This window comes from Camarhynchus parvulus, chromosome 8, assembly GCF_901933205.1.
Source record: "Camarhynchus parvulus chromosome 8, STF_HiC, whole genome shotgun sequence".
Lineage (NCBI taxonomy): Eukaryota > Metazoa > Chordata > Aves > Passeriformes > Thraupidae > Camarhynchus > Camarhynchus parvulus.
In genome coordinates this window covers 19,299,789-19,318,373 of record NC_044578.1, presented here as the reverse complement: position 1 = coordinate 19,318,373, position 18,585 = coordinate 19,299,789, and the positions used below count along the sequence as shown (strand labels likewise).

Below are 18,585 nucleotides of genomic sequence, written 5' to 3'. Positions count from 1 at the left end.
AGCTGGGTGCCATAGACATTCAAGATAAATAATTCTTCTTGTTGTTTTTCTTTTTTTTTAAACTTTGTCAGCTGAACCCGTTGATGTGCTAAAAGCATTAGAATTTCACAATTCTCCAGAAGGAGTAACAAGAACAGCAGGATTTTGCACAAATAGAAGGAATTCAAAAGGATCGGATGTTGCTTACAGGGTTTCAAAAACTGCACAGCTGAGTGCCCCAACAAAGCAGCTGTACCCAGGTAAGATTGGCAGAAAGCTGTTACTTTTGTACATTACCTTGCTGTATATGTTTTTGTGTTCTCTAAAGCATAGCATGTAGTCCAACATCAGTAGCACAAAACGCTTCTCTTGTGCCCAGAGTTGGCCTGCATATGAATGGCAGGATGGACTCTATCCACCAAATAATTCAGGTTTTATTGGCTTCAGTTATAAAGCTCTTCATCAAATTCTGTCACTGCTGAAATTGACTTGTAAGTCATATTACCTGTTCTTTCATGATGCTATCTGATGGAAACTTTATTTGGTGGCTTTGGCAAGTCTCTGCCTGTTTCAGTGCATTTAAGAGCAGTTGTGCTTCCTGGAGTAATGCTGCAGTGGGAGAAATGAGTTGTGGTTGGCCATTGCAAAATCATTACCAGAAGTAACATCTGGTAAGAATTACCTCAGAATATCTGGGTATTTGGGGGACTAAACAAGGCTAGTTGTGGATAGCTGTGATTCCATCTTCTCTCAAATTTCTCTAAAATGAAATAGTCAAATTTTGGGAAAGATTCTTTGGATGTTACAGAGAGAGTTTTCAATTATTTCGCTATCAATTGTTATTTGACTCAAACTGTTGAAGAAAATGATAGTAAGAATATTAAGCCCAAAATTTTTGAAGATTTAAATTTTCTGTTTTGACACATCATGTAGAGTTAGAACAAGTCATACAGAATACACAGAGATTAGAAGTGGCAAAGAAAAATACTTTCATTTTTTTTGTCCTTTAGAGTAGCAATCATATAGATATCACTCAGATCCAGAAAAGGGTCAAGCATGCTTTATTTTGTAGTAATAATATGTTCCCAGAGCAACATGAGAAACAGCTATACCCAGTTCAAGAGTAACTTACAAGTTCCCTTAACTCATTACTTACTGTTGATGGAAGAAGATCAAAGCAAAATTCACAACAGATATAATATTTATATTATTTTTCATACACTTCATTGGGTTTTAATATATCCTCTCAACTAAGTTGAATGGAAAATTTCCTGCTGTCCTTTACAGGAGTAAAAAAACAATCAAAACAATTTTTTGGAAGTGGTTATGGTAATTAATTCCTTTTCAATCTTGTCATACAGGCATTCTCTCTCCTCACCACAAGAAATCTTTATTGTTCAGATTATTCTTAAAGAAATTTGAGTGATTATGTCTCTTTTTCTTAGTGCTGTGTAGCAGTGGAAAGACTATAGATATCCAAGATAAGATCAAGCTGTGAGATATAATTTCAGCTAAACAGTGCACATTTTAATCTGTCCTATCCTTGCTTTCATCTAACTCCTGTAACTCATCAGGAACTACTATATCCATAAATTTCTCCATCTTTTAAAAAATAAAATTTATTTTATTTGCCAACTTCCCAACTTGATTTCACTGACTAGTACCAGAGAGTATTCTTTTCTATTCAAGCATCTATCTAACAGATGCTTGTTATGTTGAGTGAAATTGTAGTCCACACTTTAAATTAGAAGGTTGCTAAACAGAAGATGGATTAAAAAAGCAGTGAATGTGAAACTACCATGGTTCTTTCATACTCTGTGTTATTACAGGATTTCACAATAGATTTAGAGCGCCTCTCCTACAAAGACAGGTTGAGAGAGTTGGGCTTGTTCAGCCTGGAGGAGATAAGGCTCTGAGTGTACCCCATTATGGGGAGTGGGGGTCTTTCAGTAACCTTTAAATACTCTTAAGTCTTTCAGTACTTAAAGAGGCTTATAGAAAACAGGGGTAGGGACTATTTACATGGGCAGGTAAATAGGAGAAGGGGAAACGGCTTTAAAGTACAAGAGGAGAGAGTAGTATTGGATGTTATGAAGAAATTCTTTACTCAGAGAGTGGCCCAGCACTGGAACAGTTTGCCCACAGAAGTTGGGGATGCCCCAACCCTGAAAGGTTGGGCAGCTTGGATGGGGCCCTGAGCAGCTTGGTCTAGTGTGTGGCATCCTCCCATGGCAGGAGGTGGCACAAGATGAGTTTAAAGTCCCTTTCAACCCAAACCATCATGATTGTATGATTTTCAAGTTATGTTTTTAAGAACCATTAAGGTTTACTTTTCAGGAATTAAAGTGAGATCAGAAAGAAAAAAAAAGACACAGAAAATGTTCCTAATATAATTTTTTATGTATTCATTTTTGAGAATTAGACAACCCTGCAGTTTGTATGCTGGATCCTACGTGCTTATAGAAAAAATGGAGAAATGGTTTGATCTTTTCTGAATTTATAGCTGTATATATCACTTTGTTTGCAGGTGGAAGTTTTCCAGAAGATTTTTCAATATTAATGACGGTAAAACCTAAAAAGGGTATTCAGTCTTTCCTTTTGTCTATCTACAATGAACAAGGAATTCAGCAAGTAGGTGTTGAAGTTGGTAGATCTCCTGTCTTCCTGTTTGAAGATCAAAATGGAAAACCTGCCCCAGAAGACTATCCTCTTTTCAGAACAGTCAACATCGCTGATGGCAAGTAAGTGGAAAATTTTAAAACTAAGAACATATTGCAGACAACTCTATATGTGATTATCTATTTACACAGTTTCCTTACATATTTAAATATGTCAGTAACATAATTTCTAATTAGTTGGACTGGCGTAGTACAAAATTAGAGAAGCTTTGCAGCAGAATACAATTCCAGCTCCAAATGGTGCATACAGCTATGAATGAAACAAACCACCTTATCTGCCATTTTTATAAATTAAGGGTGAGGAAATAGTCATAGAAGTTGATCCAACCCAAACTAAACCTATGAATATTCTTCCTGTGCAATACACAAAGAAGCTGTTTTCCCAAAGTCTCAAGGAACAGTCTCACTAAAAGAAATGTCTGGTCCACTTAAAGGTGGTAGGCAGTATGAAGACAAGTTGACAAGACAGCACAGAATTTTTTCTATCCAGAGCCAAACCAGCAGATAAATAAAATAGTTTGAGATTTGTATGTATAAGGAAATCAGGAAAGAATAAGGATTTATACTGTACCCTCAGTAAAGGAATGAATTTCAAATACCTGTTGCATTAGTAATGCAGTTGTTAGTTTTTTGTAGCTTTGTAGACAAGCAATCATTCTCTGGGAATGTCCTTCCAGTGCTTGTAAAAGGACATTGATTCTTTCAAAGGCTTTTTATTTGCTGTGCTGCAGTCCAAGAGGAGCAACCACAGTCTTCAGAAATACACAGAAGTAAATTTACTAAAGCAAAAGAAAACAACTCAGCGAGGAAGGGCAAAAATTGAACTATAATGAAATATGTTTATAAAGAAATCAAGAAGAAAAAAAAAAGAAAAAAAAATTAATTGTCTGCTTGGCCTAGTATTACCAGACAATGAAATTATATTATGAAACCTAGACTTGATTCATTTCCCTAGCTGAAGAAGTGATTAAAAAAACCAGCATTTTTTAATGGACTTTTGATAAATAACAAAGCTTTGACATAGATTTCAATCCAAAATGTTGATAAACTAGCTGAAATGAAGAAACATAAACGAATTTGGTTTGGTACAATTTCCTACACTGAGACTTTACAACTTCTAAATCAACTGGAGTCAATCCTAGGCACAGTGAGCTATGATTTTATGCTTTCAGCTTCTACACACTTTCAAAAGATAAGCCAACCATTTTCTTCTGACTCAGCTGTTTTATGAAGGATCTAGGACAACAATCTTCATCTCAAACTGAGATATATTTAAAAAGTGTGAACAGTGTAATGTGCCTGAGGATGCATGGCCAGTTTGCTTTTATAATGATAGTGTTTAACAGCATTCCAGAGAAAACATGGAATTATAGTTCTGGCTCAGTGATACTGTTTAGCAGTCAGATTCCATTAGCTTCAAGGTGTTCCTTTTGATACACAGACACTCTTTGTAACAATGATCTAAGCTTTCTCTCTGATTTAGGCAACCCTAATGCCACAAATGCCAACTAAAATAATTTGATTCCAGCCTTCCTCTTACCCGTCATTAGTATGACATATTTTACATTTTTTGCCCTGGTCTATCAAAGATTCTTTGACCTTTTACTCCATGGTGGATTACAGAGTGGTCTGCTTTTGTTCTTAAACATTTGTCGTAGCAGAGAAGCTCACAAAGTTAATGTAGTCTGTCACGATTATTCATAATGTCTCATAAAGAACATAGTAGAGTTGGGCAAAACATACAAAACTTTATTCTCAAATGTCTCTAAAATAAAGTCACTTGTCTGTACTCTGAAACACTTCGTTCACTTTTTGGTGAATATTATGTAGGCAAGGCTATTGTTGCAGGAATAGTGCCAAGTATTTGTAAATATATTTATCTGGAAATGTATCTATGTTGGAACTGTTTGTATGTATCTCTCTATAGCTATGGAATACCTTCAAATGTGGAAAAGAACATGGTAAAATTTTGATGGTTGATCACAGAGAAAAAATAGTGAATTGTAAATAATAAATAATAACCTGGGTTAATTATATTTGCTGGGTATATAATAACCTGCTGGGTTAATTATATTTGCATAAGTAATTTGGAAAATCAAACACATTCATAAAAAAGAATCTGCTGTCAGATTTTTTAATCTATTAAAGTGTAAACTGTGCACTGACATCTAATTTGAATTTGGTAATGTTCTCTGGTTAAAGCTGCAGAGAACCTCAGCTTGAGCTTCACCTTACAGAGGGTGTTCACAGCGAGCTGTGGATTAGGCCCTTTGTGCTGAGGGACAGAATGTGTACAGCAGCCAGTCAAAGCACTTTGTACACTTGTGTATGTGTAGAAGAAAGAAATAAAAGGAGACATTTTAAATTTTATCTGTGAATTAATTGGTGCACCATCTCCTATAAACTGATTTGATAAGAACACAATGACTTAGTTTTAAAAACATAAATTATAGTCGCCTTATATTGGGTTTTTTTAATAGGTGGCATCGAGTAGCTATCAGTGTGGAGAAAAAGAGTGTTACAATGATTGTTGACTGTAACAAAAAAACTACAAAACCACTTGACAGAAGTGACAAAACAGTTGTGGACACCAATGGCATCACTGTCTTTGGAACCAGGATTCTGGATGAAGAAGTTTTTGAGGTATGAATCAATAATGAACACATGGAATTGAGTTTTTTTTTTAATTGAGCAAGTTGCTTAATGCAAACCAGAATAATCTTTTAGGTCAAATGCTGGTATAATGTACAAACTTTGATTTATAGATCCTGTTAGGATAGGCTGAAATAAAAGAGAAGTAAAACAGGGAGGAGTACAGTTGGAAGATTTGGCGCATTTTTCTGTCCTTTTTGTTGTATCTGGAAGGGAGTTGCTTTTTTTGTCTTTCTGCCTAATATTGAGATACCTGAGGTATTTGGGAGAATTAAGCAGGAAAGCTGTGTAGTATGATACTGAATCATTTTCTTTCTGTATCTCTTAAGCATTTGCAGATATATGTGCTAACGGTATTTGAGAGCAGGGAAGAAGGACCTGGAAAGTTTTCTGTGTAATATGAATCTGTTAAAGTGTTTATCCCACCTATTACTCTTTCCAGTAAATGGAACATACTTTGGCAATAAGGACATATATGTTTCCATCATTTACTGGCCAAGAAGTACATATAGGAAGGGTAAAATGCCTTTAAGGAATTAAGTAAATGCCAATCATGAGGCCTTTCTGGATAGAATCCTTATGTCAATAATTATTTTTACAGACTAATTATGAAACTTCTTAAATCCGTACTACTGAATTTCTTTTATAACATTGTTATACAACGGTTAAAATTGAAAAATTTAAATTAAAAATGTAAAAAAAAAGAAATTACAGATTGGTAGTTTTTTCATCTACAGAACATCCGTGCTCTGTAAATGTCCACAGTTTTAATCCTAGCTTTAAGCAGAACATATGCTTGAGAAGCTACATAGGTATCAAGAGGGGAAATAGGAATTTTGAGTGTAGCATTGTAGCACTGTTATCTTTGTTTTCCATGGACACAATGAATTGTGGGCCTTTTGAATACAGAAATTTCTGGGGTGATTTAGTGGATCAAGTAGTATGATATGTTTGGTATTTGCAGCCTCATTCACCTGTAGTCCCCAATACAGTTTGCACATCTGAGGAACATTATTTTCTGTTTGAAGATGAATTCCACAGTTGCCTCTATCTGGGATGCGACAAGGGTTTTTTGGTCTCCTCATGGGATAATTACTTTAAATTTTCATTTGTTTTACTTTGTTAGGTGAGAAACCAGCTTCCCCAATATTTGTGTTTGACAATAAACTGTCAAAAATGTGTACAATGTGAGTATGCATAAGTAAAAAAGAATTCAGAGAAAAATAAAATTAGATAAACTTTTTTTTAGTGTTTTCCATGTCATTTTAGATTTTAATAGAAGCTAAAGCAGCAAGGTCTGGATAGTTCTTGCAAAGTTTGTAACCATTTAAAAAGTTTTCAAGCAGGGAAATGCACAATAGATAAACACTGATGATCGGTTTGTTTAATTCAGTGCCAATCGCTAAATAAAAATATTGGTCTGAAGTTTCAGAGGTGCTGAAATAATCATACGTACCTGTTTGGAGGTAATTTTTTCTGATATGTGTGTAAAGGGAATACTTATTTTATCATTTACCCCAAAAGATGGGAAGGCATGTGGTTGAATGCAATTATTTTTTGGTGCAACTGTTGAAAGAGTCAGTAAAGTTGGATGAAGGCATAGCTTAGCAAATTGAAATTAGCACTTAAATCAGAATTATCAGATTAATTGATGAAAAGCAAAAATAACCCTGCATTTTTCTTGAAGTCAAACCTGTGTGAAGTCAAAGTGGATACAAGGATATAACTTTACAGAATTTGCTGGAATGAATTAAAATTACTTTTCTCCAAGGGTGTTGTCACTTGTGGAAGGAGGGAAAAGGAAAGTAGTGCTAGCTGGTTCTCTGCCAGATTTTTTTTCTGACATCTGGTACACTGACATGGCAAGTCAGTGTTTCAATTCCAGCTGAGACCCACTAAGAAGGAGGCTTTGGACTCACAAAAGAAATTGTGCAGCTCTCTGTAAGGTCAGTTAAGTGGCTGAATCTTAAGATTCAGTACTGAGAACAGCAACATTTCTACCTTTTTTAGCCTCACTGTACATTTCTGAATGTCTTCATTGATTAGGTCTTCTTACTCAACTGAGTGCACCTCTCTTCTCTTTTTTTATTCAGGGAAATTACTTACAGTCCTACAAGGCTGTTCTTGAAATTGGTGGGGGTTTAGATTAAGTCTCAATTCTTACTTAAATTAGAAGCTTGCAATCCTTGCTTTTGGGATAGGTTTCTGTTTTCTTTGTTACTGTACAACCACCATAGAATAATTTACACCTGTGGTCAACTGTCTGAATCTGTATGTAAAAATGTGCATGTTGAAGTTAGAATGTACCCCAAAGTTTAAAAAAATACTGGGCCATATACATTTTTAATGGATCATGGAATCATAGAATACCCTGAGTTGGAAGGCACCCACAAGGATCACCGAGTCCAGCAGCTGGCCCTACACAGGACACCCCAGGAATCACACCCTGTGCCTGAGGTCATTGTCCAAATTCCTCTTGAGCTCTGTCAGGCTGGTGCTGTGACCACTGCCCTGAGGAGCCTATTCCAGCACCCAACCACCTCTAGGTGAAGAACCTTTTCCTGATATCCAACCTAAACCTCCCCTGACACAGCTCCAGCCCATTCCCTCGGCTCCTGTCACTGTCACCACAGAGCAGAGATCAGTGCCTGCCCCTTCTGTTTCCCTCTCAAGGAAGTTGCAGACTGAATGAGGTCTCACCTCTGTCTCCTCTTCTCTAGGGTGAACAAGCCAAGTGACCTCTGTCCTAAATCTGGCCAAACAAAACATTATCTAGTTCATGTTGATTTTATCTACTGGTTTTTTGCTCTCTAAACAGCATTCTTTTTGTTTTATTAACAAGAATTTATCCATCCCTTAGCTGCTGGTACTACAATTTCTAAAGTTTAGTGCTGTTTCCTGAAATCTATCCCTGCTTGACAGTGACATGATTGTGTGTTAAATGTTCTGTTTTTCTCATTCATGGCAGTTCAGAGTGACTTTTGGTGATTTCATGGGTCTGCTTGTTAGTATTCCTGTGTTATGAACCTTGCTGTATCTTGAGACCACAATAGTAACTGAAGATACACATAACACAAAGTGTCTTATTTTGTGGGCAGGAAATTCCAGAAGTTATATGGTCATGACATTAGATTTAACTGTTTAAAACATAAAACTGTTTATTACAGACTTCTTATATGACACTTGCAGCCTGTGTTAGCTTAAATGTAGGAAGCCTCTAAAAACAATTACCTTTTGCTCAGAGTGTCAGAAGGATTAATATGGTATCCATGCATCACAGAGGTCATCTTCTCTTGGGTAATAGGGATATTTTTCTCATAATAAACCAATGCTTTGGTCATAGGAATAGTGGAGCACTCTTCAGTCTCCTCAAACTGAATGGAAATTTCAAATGTGGAAATAATAACCTGTAGATACATGTAATGAACTCTTACTCTTCAGTGACCTACTAATTGAACATGGTGCTGTTTCTTTTTAGTCTTGTACCAACCAATGTGTGCAGCAGAGCACAACTGCACCAAGCCCCATTGCATCTCTAGGTAACTCACTCCCATTGAAAGCAGCTGTGTACAAATGAGTCCAAACCAGGTATCATTACATTATTCTGACCTGCTCATGATTTGATTGTATCTTTTGAAAAAGGAATACTCTTTCAGTCATATTGCTCTAATGTATTTATATGGATCATTCATTTAGAATCTTCAGAACAAATATTGTTCACACTTCCTTTAAAACAATGTTGCATCCCAGTGGCTCAAATATTCTTTTTTTTTTATATAATTGTGTTATTTTAAGTTTCTAATACAAGATTTAACTAAATTAAATTCTTGACCATTTCCATTTCCTTTTCTTTTATTTTTGTTCTTAATATTAACCTCTGTTTTCTAGGCAGTTGTTCTCTGTTCTAATTCTACCAGTAACACAAGAACTTGTTATAGCAGACGCAAATTTTAAGTGCTTACATTTTAGTGGGTGTGACATTACCTCATGACATAACTTTCCTATGATGATCAATAATTTCTGAATAAGTAAGCATACTGGGTGTCCAGAGATCAGGTAGATCACTGAAAGAAGGAAAGGGCCAATTAGTGTCCTGAGAACATAATAAATTGCTGCCAAATTCACTGGTTTTGTATATCCAAAACAAAAAATATTCTTTGGTAAGTTTACCTACTGGTGCAAAAGCTAAGAGGCATTTTTTTAGTAGTGCTGTCAGAAAGATTCTGGTTTAGCTGCAAAAGCAAGAAAAAAATTATCTAGACTGTTTTCTGAATCTAGTGGGCAGTTTTGTGTTTTATGTGAGAAAATTCCAGTCTGGAGTTGCCTGCTGCTCATTCCTGAATAAAAGTGCTAATCTGAGGTTTTATGACAGTGTGCTTTGTTAATATGGAAATCAATATGATGTTAAAAACAAGATTGTGAATTCAGCAATTACTAAGCATCAGGTGCATACAAATGATGAGAAGCAAATTATAAACCATGAATGCATCTTAAAATAATAAAATTATGCTGTCTAGAAACTGTATTATTATTAACTGCCAAATTATGAGACCTTCATTTACACTGCTAAGCCCTTGCTCACTGAAGTGAATCTTTTTATATCAGTGGAACTAATTTGTAAATGCTTGTTTTTAAAAGACTGTCACAACATTCCTCAAACTTTTATATGTGTCTTTTGAAATTAATGTCTTCTGTGTTTTCAAATACATATTGCAAGAACAGCTGGTTTGTAAGTCCTTGCTGCAAAGAAGAGAATTCCCAAAATGCAAATGAAAAAAAAAATAAAAGAAAAATAAAAAAGGAAGAAAAAAATCAGTGAGACGCTGGTACATGGCACCTAGTAAAAGAATTTTGAATTGTATCCATTGAAATATGTTTGTAGCTTACAAGTTTTATAAATAATAGGGATCTTTTTATTCTTTGCCAGCTTTAAGGATTTGTCACTCCTCATTTACTACTGTTGGTGTGAACAATCCCAAGTTTTTTATAAGTATTTTATAATAACTTAGTAACTAACAGAGTCTTTATGCAGATATTTCTCTATAGACACCTTTTTTCCTTCAAAAGTCCACACATCAGACCAATGCCATAATTTTTTAGGCACTTTGCTGTAAATGAGTATAACAAGACAAAACCTGATGTATAAGAGTCTTATTTAAAGCCCATGAAAGCTTTAACAGCCCAGAGTTTATGGATTAAATCCTTGCAGTAATACTTTTTAATAAAGGGTTTAGATTTTGATACTAGGCATTAATCTGTTCTCATGAAAAAAGCAGTAAAACACTTGTGTACAGGATGGGATTCCTATTTAAAGGAGTAGGAATAGCTGAGTGAGCAAGTGAAGCAGCTGGAGGTAGGCTGAGAGTTTCCTGGCAGCAGTGTGGGCTAGCCTGCAGTTGAGGATCTGTCCCTCACATATCTGTGAGCATGGGCAGCCTCAGAGTGCAAGCGCAGATGTTTCAGGGAAAAATACTTCGAATCAGTGGTTTAGATATCAACACCAAAGTGGACAACTTGAGCGCCGAGAAGTAAAAAGAAAACCAACATCAACAAAAAGTAAAGAAAAGTGTACAATTTTTTCATATCAGAGGCACCTAATAAAAAATCAGGGTTTCTTACAAAAGCTTTCTATTTGGCTTGTTTGGATTTACTTTATTCTATCTCAAAGAATGGTGATCTGGTGTTTATTAATTTTTTATAGTATTTCCAAACTTGTGTTCAATGAACAAGGGTAAATCCAGTTTCCCTTTCTTATTTTTGGAAGCAGGAGAGGGAGAGAAGAAGAGGGGAAAGTTCTCATAATTCACTGGAATTCAAGTTCATTTTCAAGGAATCTTCCCCAAAAAACAAAGGAATGGTCATTTAACAAAACTGTCTGTAATTACATTTAAAATTAACAGCCTGGGATCAAAGAATGCTGCATGCTGCATCAGCTTCAAAAGATTTAACAGATAGGATTTCTTACCACCTCATTTATTATTGTGTCTAATACATTTCCGTTTTAAACAAGAGATGTACATAAGATTTCAAAAATACATGAAAATGTAAGAGATTTGTAGGTCTTTTATCTAGAAAATAGGGTGTCCTTGGGCACACGTGCACGCCTGTGTCTATGTACACTTGCTATTGCATAGGCATTGTAGTAAAATCTAATCTCTCAGCCAAGAATTGCAGTTGACTTTGTGAACAGCTATGTTTGGAAGGTCAAAAATTATAATTGGCATATCAACCTACTTCCTAACCAAGCTGAATTTATCCTTCTATAAGCATGATATTCAAAGAATCAAGAAGACATTGATTTCTGTGGATACTTTGACCTGTGCAGTATTCTGCTTTCACAGTTTATTGCTTTTACAGTGCTTCAGTCTGGCAGGCTCTAAATATCTTTCTCCAGCTATATTGTACAATGCGCCTGGGTTATGGAATATTATATTAAAAGCTCCTGGAATTCCTCAATCCCTCAAATCTTTGCAGGAAGATTAAATGAATTCTGCAGCAGGTTTTTCTAAATTCTATAGTAATAATATCCATGCTGTCTAGACTTTTGTTCCTTGGAGTCTATAGCTGTACTGTCACATAACTAATTAGAGAAAGTTGGCACAAATACCAAGGTTGGGCTATTTGTGCTGATTGCTGCTGATCTGCTGAAAAACTCACTTTGTAATTTCAGGCTTTAGTCAAAACATTAAAATGAAAGATACTGATTTTGTTCTTCTGAGTTGATTTAGTGCCTAGCACTGCTTTTGTTTTGCTTTTATCACAATTTATGTAAACATCTTTAAAATTTAATTATCTTTATAAGCACATAAGACATAGTAATGTTATCCAGTGTGAACCATGAAGATGTATTTTGCTAATTCTGACCGTCACACTCTATTTGAAGAAAGTATTTCTGAACCTCAAATACATAAATTAGTCATTTAAGTAATTGCTGGGGATTTTTTTGTTTGTGTTTTTTTTTCCCTGCAGAGTTTCTGAAGTAATGCTTACCTGCTATTCCCTGGACAAAATAACTTTCACTAGGCAGGGTTGTTGTTTTATGAAAATTCTTGTAAAAGAGATATCCCTAAATCAGCCCCTGAACTGTTTGAGTTTCTTGTGGAACTAGAGAGCAACTAGACCATTAAAATTTTACAGACTGGAAGAAAACAGTGATTTCTGCACTGATTTCTTTGTACAGTTCCCTTACAGCCTTCTTTGAATTCAGACTTTTGCCATTTTAACAATGTTGCTCTTGATAGTAGAGGTGTTTTCTCAATGATGAACTTTCAGTGAGGAACTTTTAGGTAATAAATAGACTATAAATGGACTACTTTATGGTTGTAATTCTCTAATACACCGTATTTAAAAAACATTAATAAGATTACCTAGCTAGAAGGAAAAGAGAATATTTCAAGAAGACAGATATCTAAAACATTTTATTAAGTCAATTAAGGTAATAAGCAGCTATTAGCATTTATTGATATAACAATAATTAGTCAAGCCCTTGGTGATTTATATCATTGTGAAAATCTGACACCACATCTAACTGGAAATTTTCTTTGTTCCTATTTCTGCTGTGGAATCTAAGGAAGACTCCAAAAATTGGGATCACAGATAGCAATTATTACCACAAGGCTAACTAAAGTGATAATTACATGAAGATGTAGCCAAAATTGGAAAGAGAACTTGTTAGTTTACTGCTTTCCTGCAAATTTGGTGTCCATTTCTTTTTTTGGTATTCAACACTGCATTTTTCTAGTGTTGCACTGTTTTCATATCAAAGCTATTTTTCCAGCACAGACACCTCACTTTGTGCATTACTGCTTTGAGTTTTTCAGCAAGTCCTGGAAGTGTACATACACATAGATTTTCTTATTCCAGGATGTCACTGTGGAATGTCTGTGAGATTCACAGAGGAATTTTCAATGAATGAATTCAGCACACTCTTCTCATTCTTAGCTGGGCTGTTCCTTGTAGTAGAACAGTTGATGTGAGTGAATGTGTGTTGTTCCAGCAGGCATGAGTTCTACTCATTTTAGCATATTCTCTCCTTCTAGCTCTCTAGCCTGGTTCTCCACATTTGCTGTGGCATGAAACAAAGTGAATAGTTCCTCAGTCACAACAACTCCTTTTAGTACTCTTGGAGGATTCTGCAAAGAATAATTTATCTGGTGGAGTACCTCTTAGAAGGAATCCTTCTGTACCATGCTTTCACATTAGGTATAATTGGTGGACAAGATATTTTATCTTGGCTCAGGCAGCTTTTATCATATAACCATGAGGGTGATTCAAAAGTCTCTGATTTTAGTTATGAGCATATCCCTGAAATAAAGAGGAATGAAAATGTTCATAGACTTTAACTATTTTTATTCCATATTACAATGAATTATTGAACTGTGCATTGCCTTTGTGAGTTACAGGTTGACTTTGACAACAACTTAGTGCCTTTGTCTATAAAGAATTTAGGATCCAAACTAAATATTAAGATTTAAAATTTACTTCCAAAGTACTTGTATGGTTAATGTTATATAGAATACCTTGCTGGATGTTCTCCACTACTTCTGGGCAACAGAGATGTAGCTTTCATCTTTCTTATCCCTAATTAGCAAGTTACATTAAATATCTGAGAAACCACTGTTTAAAATACACTAAGTGTATTTTAAGTGTTATCCAGGAAAAAATGTTACAAGGCAGAAGGTTATGATTCTCAGAGGCAAACTAGGCTTTTAGAACTTTTGGGGGCAAGTTAAGCGTGCAGTTGTTACAGGTATTAATATGAAAAGTGGTTGTGTATGTCTGCCTGACACCTCACCGCACGTTCTCTGTGTCTGCCTTCTGCTGCCATCCCACTTAGCTCTGACACCAAAGCATGGTGGATGTCTGGCTCAGCAGAGACATGGAAGGCTTTACCTCTATAGCATGCTACTTAGCAACTTACAACTTTGAAATTGCCTGAGCAGTCTTTGCCAACAGATGTGGTCATGAAATTTTCATAGAGAAGGATGAACTTGTCTATCAACCATAGGCTTTTGTACTTCCTTTTTTTCCTCTATGCTCTTTTCAGAGTATTTAAGGATGCTCAAGTGTATTTGTACATTTTAATCTATTTTTCTTTCTCCATTTTTGCTCTCTGTCTTGCTTTCATCACTCTACCCCATAAGACTTCCTTTGTTCCTGAAATTTTCATACAAGAAAAATTATATGACATATGCATATGTGTTTAGATACCTCAGTATTTTTTACAGGTCAGTTATTGGAATTCTTAATAACCCATAATTCAAAGTTCTCAGGACTTGTGAAGGTAGATCTTTATCTGCCTCATTTATGACTCCAGGTCATGAAATATGACCAGATTATTTGTAGTTTATTTGCAAGGAACTTAATAAAATTCTATTTTGGTCTCAAAAAGTCAAGCAGTTAAAATCAAAGAATGTGTTTGTAAAGTATGAAGCAATTCTGTGAAAAATATTCAAAGAGTATAGATTTGTCCAACAAATACCTTAGACTGGTAACTAAATCACAATAATGGAATCTGCAGTAATGCCTGTGGAACTTCATGAGCTGGTATGATTGACCTGATCTGAAAGGAAAGCTCTTGAACTATTCTTACAGTACAGCCAATGCTTCACGGAAAAGAATACTCAGAGAAACAATTTAATTAGCAAAGACAGAAAATAAAAAATAGAAAAGGAAAATGAATAATTTACTGGAATCATTTTTATAGCACATCTTGAAGGAAAAAGAGGGAAATAAACATTTGGTATTTCAAAAGTAAAATCAATTGGTTCTTCAGTAATCTCGGACATTTATAGCCAGTAGCAATGTATGTATTCTGTAAAAATTTGTGTATTCTGTGTAGGATTTCTGAGGGCCTCCATCTATGTGGAGCCATGACAGGCAGACAGGCGGGGCTGGGAATACAGTCAATGGATCAGGAACAGCTTTAACCAATTTAGGCACATTTAAGCCAAGTGGTAACAGCATACCAAGTGCTTCTTGCAAACACACAATCCAACAGAACTCAGTGCCAAAATTCCATGGCATTCAAGACCAGCACAAAGCTCCAGAGTACTGGCTGTATTCCTGGACCTGTGTTCTCTTAGGCTCTCTGACTAAACAGTAGTTTCAGGAGCTGTTTGGGCACGGCTCCCGCTGGCTGGCACTCTGCGGACACAGAGATCTGTCCAGGCACCTCAGACAGCCAGGAATGCTCAGGGCCAAAGAGCAAGACCATGGCTTGAACTCAGCAGGGTGAGGACAGAGGTTCTACACATCCACCTTTAGGCTGCTCAAAAGGGTCACTTACCTCTTTTGTCTTACAATTGCCTATTCTCTCTCATTTTTTCCTCTGCCTCACTTGGTTTTAATGTGGTTGGTGAAAGAGAAAGGGCAGAGCCCTTTGGAAACACTTTGCTGGAGATGGGGGATGCATAGCTCAGGCTGACAGTGACAGTACAAAACCTCTCAAAGCACTCCAGCTCTTGAGGGAGTCATGGAAGAAATCAAAGGGGGAATTTTTTTGTATGTGTAGTAAGTTTTGTAAGATGTCCAGACCAGGAAGCCTTAAAGGCTTAAGGAATTTACCTTAAAGGAATTAAGGTAAATAAAGGAGACAGTCCAGAACTGCTGACAGAGAAACAAACTGCTGCATTTGTAGTATTTCTGGAAGCTTAGAAAAAAATATTGTAAAACTAAATTAATCTGAGACACACATGAGTCTATAAAAGTAAAGTGGGCTTAGAGTACTGTAAGAAGCAGACTTGTAACATATAGCCATTATGTGCTATGACACTATTTCCTACTTTATGACTGAAAAATTAGTAAAAAATTATAGAATTAGTAGAATTGCACATCATTGCTTGATTTATTTTTTTTTCAGTTTGAGGAAATTTTGCTTATGTCTCTGTTTTTTCATTTTGAAAGGAAGGAATGTTGCAATTATTAGTTTACTATTATTTATTACTATACATTTACTATTTAAAACTATTTTCCAGGTTTTTTTAATTTGCTAAAGGTTACTGTTGTGATAGATGTAAAGTTATTCTGGAAATACTGAGAGAATTATGAATTTTCCCACCTGTAGATTTTCATCAGTTATACCATCTTGTCTTTAAAGACAAAACAGGCACAGGTATACTAACAAAGGTATTCATTTGCCCCTCTTTGTGTAAAACAAAAAAAAATCCTGCTAGAAGTATATAAATCTTAAAAATCACCCCCTTGTGGGGAAATAGTGAGAGATTGATTTTAATGGGTTTTGACCAAGGACATATGCCAATTTCTAACAAACTTATTTTTATGTGAGCATAAGAAGCTCCTGGATGAGAAAATTTATAGTGGAAATGTTGGCAGAAATTGACCTAATGCTGCCTAAATAGTACCACTATGTTAAGAAATACCCTGGATACCAGACAGCTTTCTGTGGAAAATGATAAACATTCAAGATCTCTGTAGGAGATCTCAGCAGAGCCATTTTTATTATCCAGAATAGTGGGTCTCTTTCTGTGATGTTGTTTTTATGCATGATATATGGAAATAGAGGCAATACCAACATTTTTTAGCAGTTACATTTTTTCCAACACAATCTACAGTGTGTATTTACACAGTGCTCACTTAATTATATTTTATTCAAATAACTGTCTCTATTTTACAGACTATTTTATTATTTTATTTTATTTTATTTTATTTGTCTCCTTTGAGACTGCGTATGTGATGCAAACTCATAATTATACTGTTGATCACTTGCATGCTGAGCTGCATGCTGGTAATAGGAAGTGCCCTGAATTAAATCTTAGGAATTTAGACTGATTCCCAGTGTAGAAGTAAACAGACAGCATGAAAATCACAGATCAGAACTTACACCTTCTCACTCTCTCCTTTTAATACCAGACATGATTTTAACCCAGAATTTTGCACCTAGTCCATTTGGTATTAATTTGCATTGTTCTGCCATGTGAACAAAAGTTGTTTTCCATAATAGCAGCAGAAATTAAGTGGATATGTTATTTATAACCACAGATGGAAATATCTGAGTATTATGTGCCTGGTTTTGTTTCTGAATGTGAACTCTGTACTCCTGATGAACTGTAGACTACCTTTGGTTTTGTTATTTAATCTGCATATGCTTTCCTGCAGGGTGAGATCCAGCAGCTGTTGATTATAGCTGATCCCAGAGCTGCATTTGACTATTGTGAGCATTATAGCCCAGACTGTGACTCCCCAGTGCCCAATGCTGCTCAGGCTCAAGATCCTCGAGTTGATGAGGTGAGTAATCAGTCGTGTATTACTGGATTTATTGCACATTAGTGGCTGTGCTGGAGAAAAATTACCCAAGGAACACTTCCAGCTAAATGGCATGCATTGTTCTAGAGGTGAAGAAATCAGGTTGCAGGAGTGCATTCATTTTTGCTGTCCACTCATTTATGTCAAGCATTCAAAGGAACCTATCACCCTGGTTGTATTTGAACAATCAGCATTCTCAGTGAAGTTAAACTGTAATTCTTTTAAAAAATTATGGCAGTATGAGTTTGTCTACTCATGCATATTTATTCTTCCCGTGTAGGATTATAATTTTACTGATGCTGGATTTCTACAAATGCCCCATTTGAAAGATGTGGGGGCTTTGAGTATCCCACAATTGTAAACTTCTGTTAAAAGTGCCCTGTGTTTTAAGAACTGCATGCACAAATGCATGTGCACACGAAAGTATTTCAGCCAGTTCCACTCATAGGAGGTAAACCAACAAGGACAAAACAGAGTAGGAATTTTTCCCAGAAACATGAATGATATTTGGAGAAACTATTAGTCACTGTAGACAGTTCTCACAGCCACAAACTGAGTCATTCACCCAGGTCAAGATAGGTCCTCAGATTAGACCTCTGAGTGCTTGTATGTATTGCTGTACACATTCTAAGTACTTGCATTGAACAGTGTAAACGGAAAAGCTTTTCCAAAATGTAACAAGTCATAACTGAACTTAGTTCTGGACAGTTTGTATGCACACCATGTCTAATCTGCCTGGTTATTGCTACTGATTGCTCAAGAGATCAGCATTAAAAACTTGCTGAACTGTTTTTAGATGTCTGCTTTGAGCCTGTTTTGGGGCTGAACTTTTCCTAAACACATGGTAATGCTCTTTGTTGTTACTATTTATTCTGACTTAAAATTATGTCAGCAGGGGACTCCCTCCCACATCCATTCCATCTGAGGTGTAGTTCAAGATGTGTCAAGTCATCTACACACAGGCAGAGGACTTTGCACTGCATTACAGTGTGTAGGGTCTGGGCTTTTCAGG

General features: G+C 35.8%; 1 protein-coding gene across 6 annotated transcripts in view; it reads left to right on the top strand.

The window, feature by feature from the left end:
- Positions 1–18,585, top strand: part of COL11A1 (collagen type XI alpha 1 chain) — a 124,266-nt gene that overhangs the window by 14,994 nt on the left and 90,687 nt on the right. For all 6 annotated transcript variants that reach the window (XM_030953150.1, XM_030953156.1, XM_030953151.1 and 3 more), the window contains exons 2-5: positions 72–239; positions 2,507–2,720; positions 5,138–5,300; positions 17,427–17,555. In XM_030953150.1, coding sequence (XP_030809010.1) covers positions 72–239; positions 2,507–2,720; positions 5,138–5,300; positions 17,427–17,555 — 674 coding nt within the window. The remainder of the gene's footprint in view (positions 1–71; positions 240–2,506; positions 2,721–5,137; positions 5,301–17,426; positions 17,556–18,585) is intronic.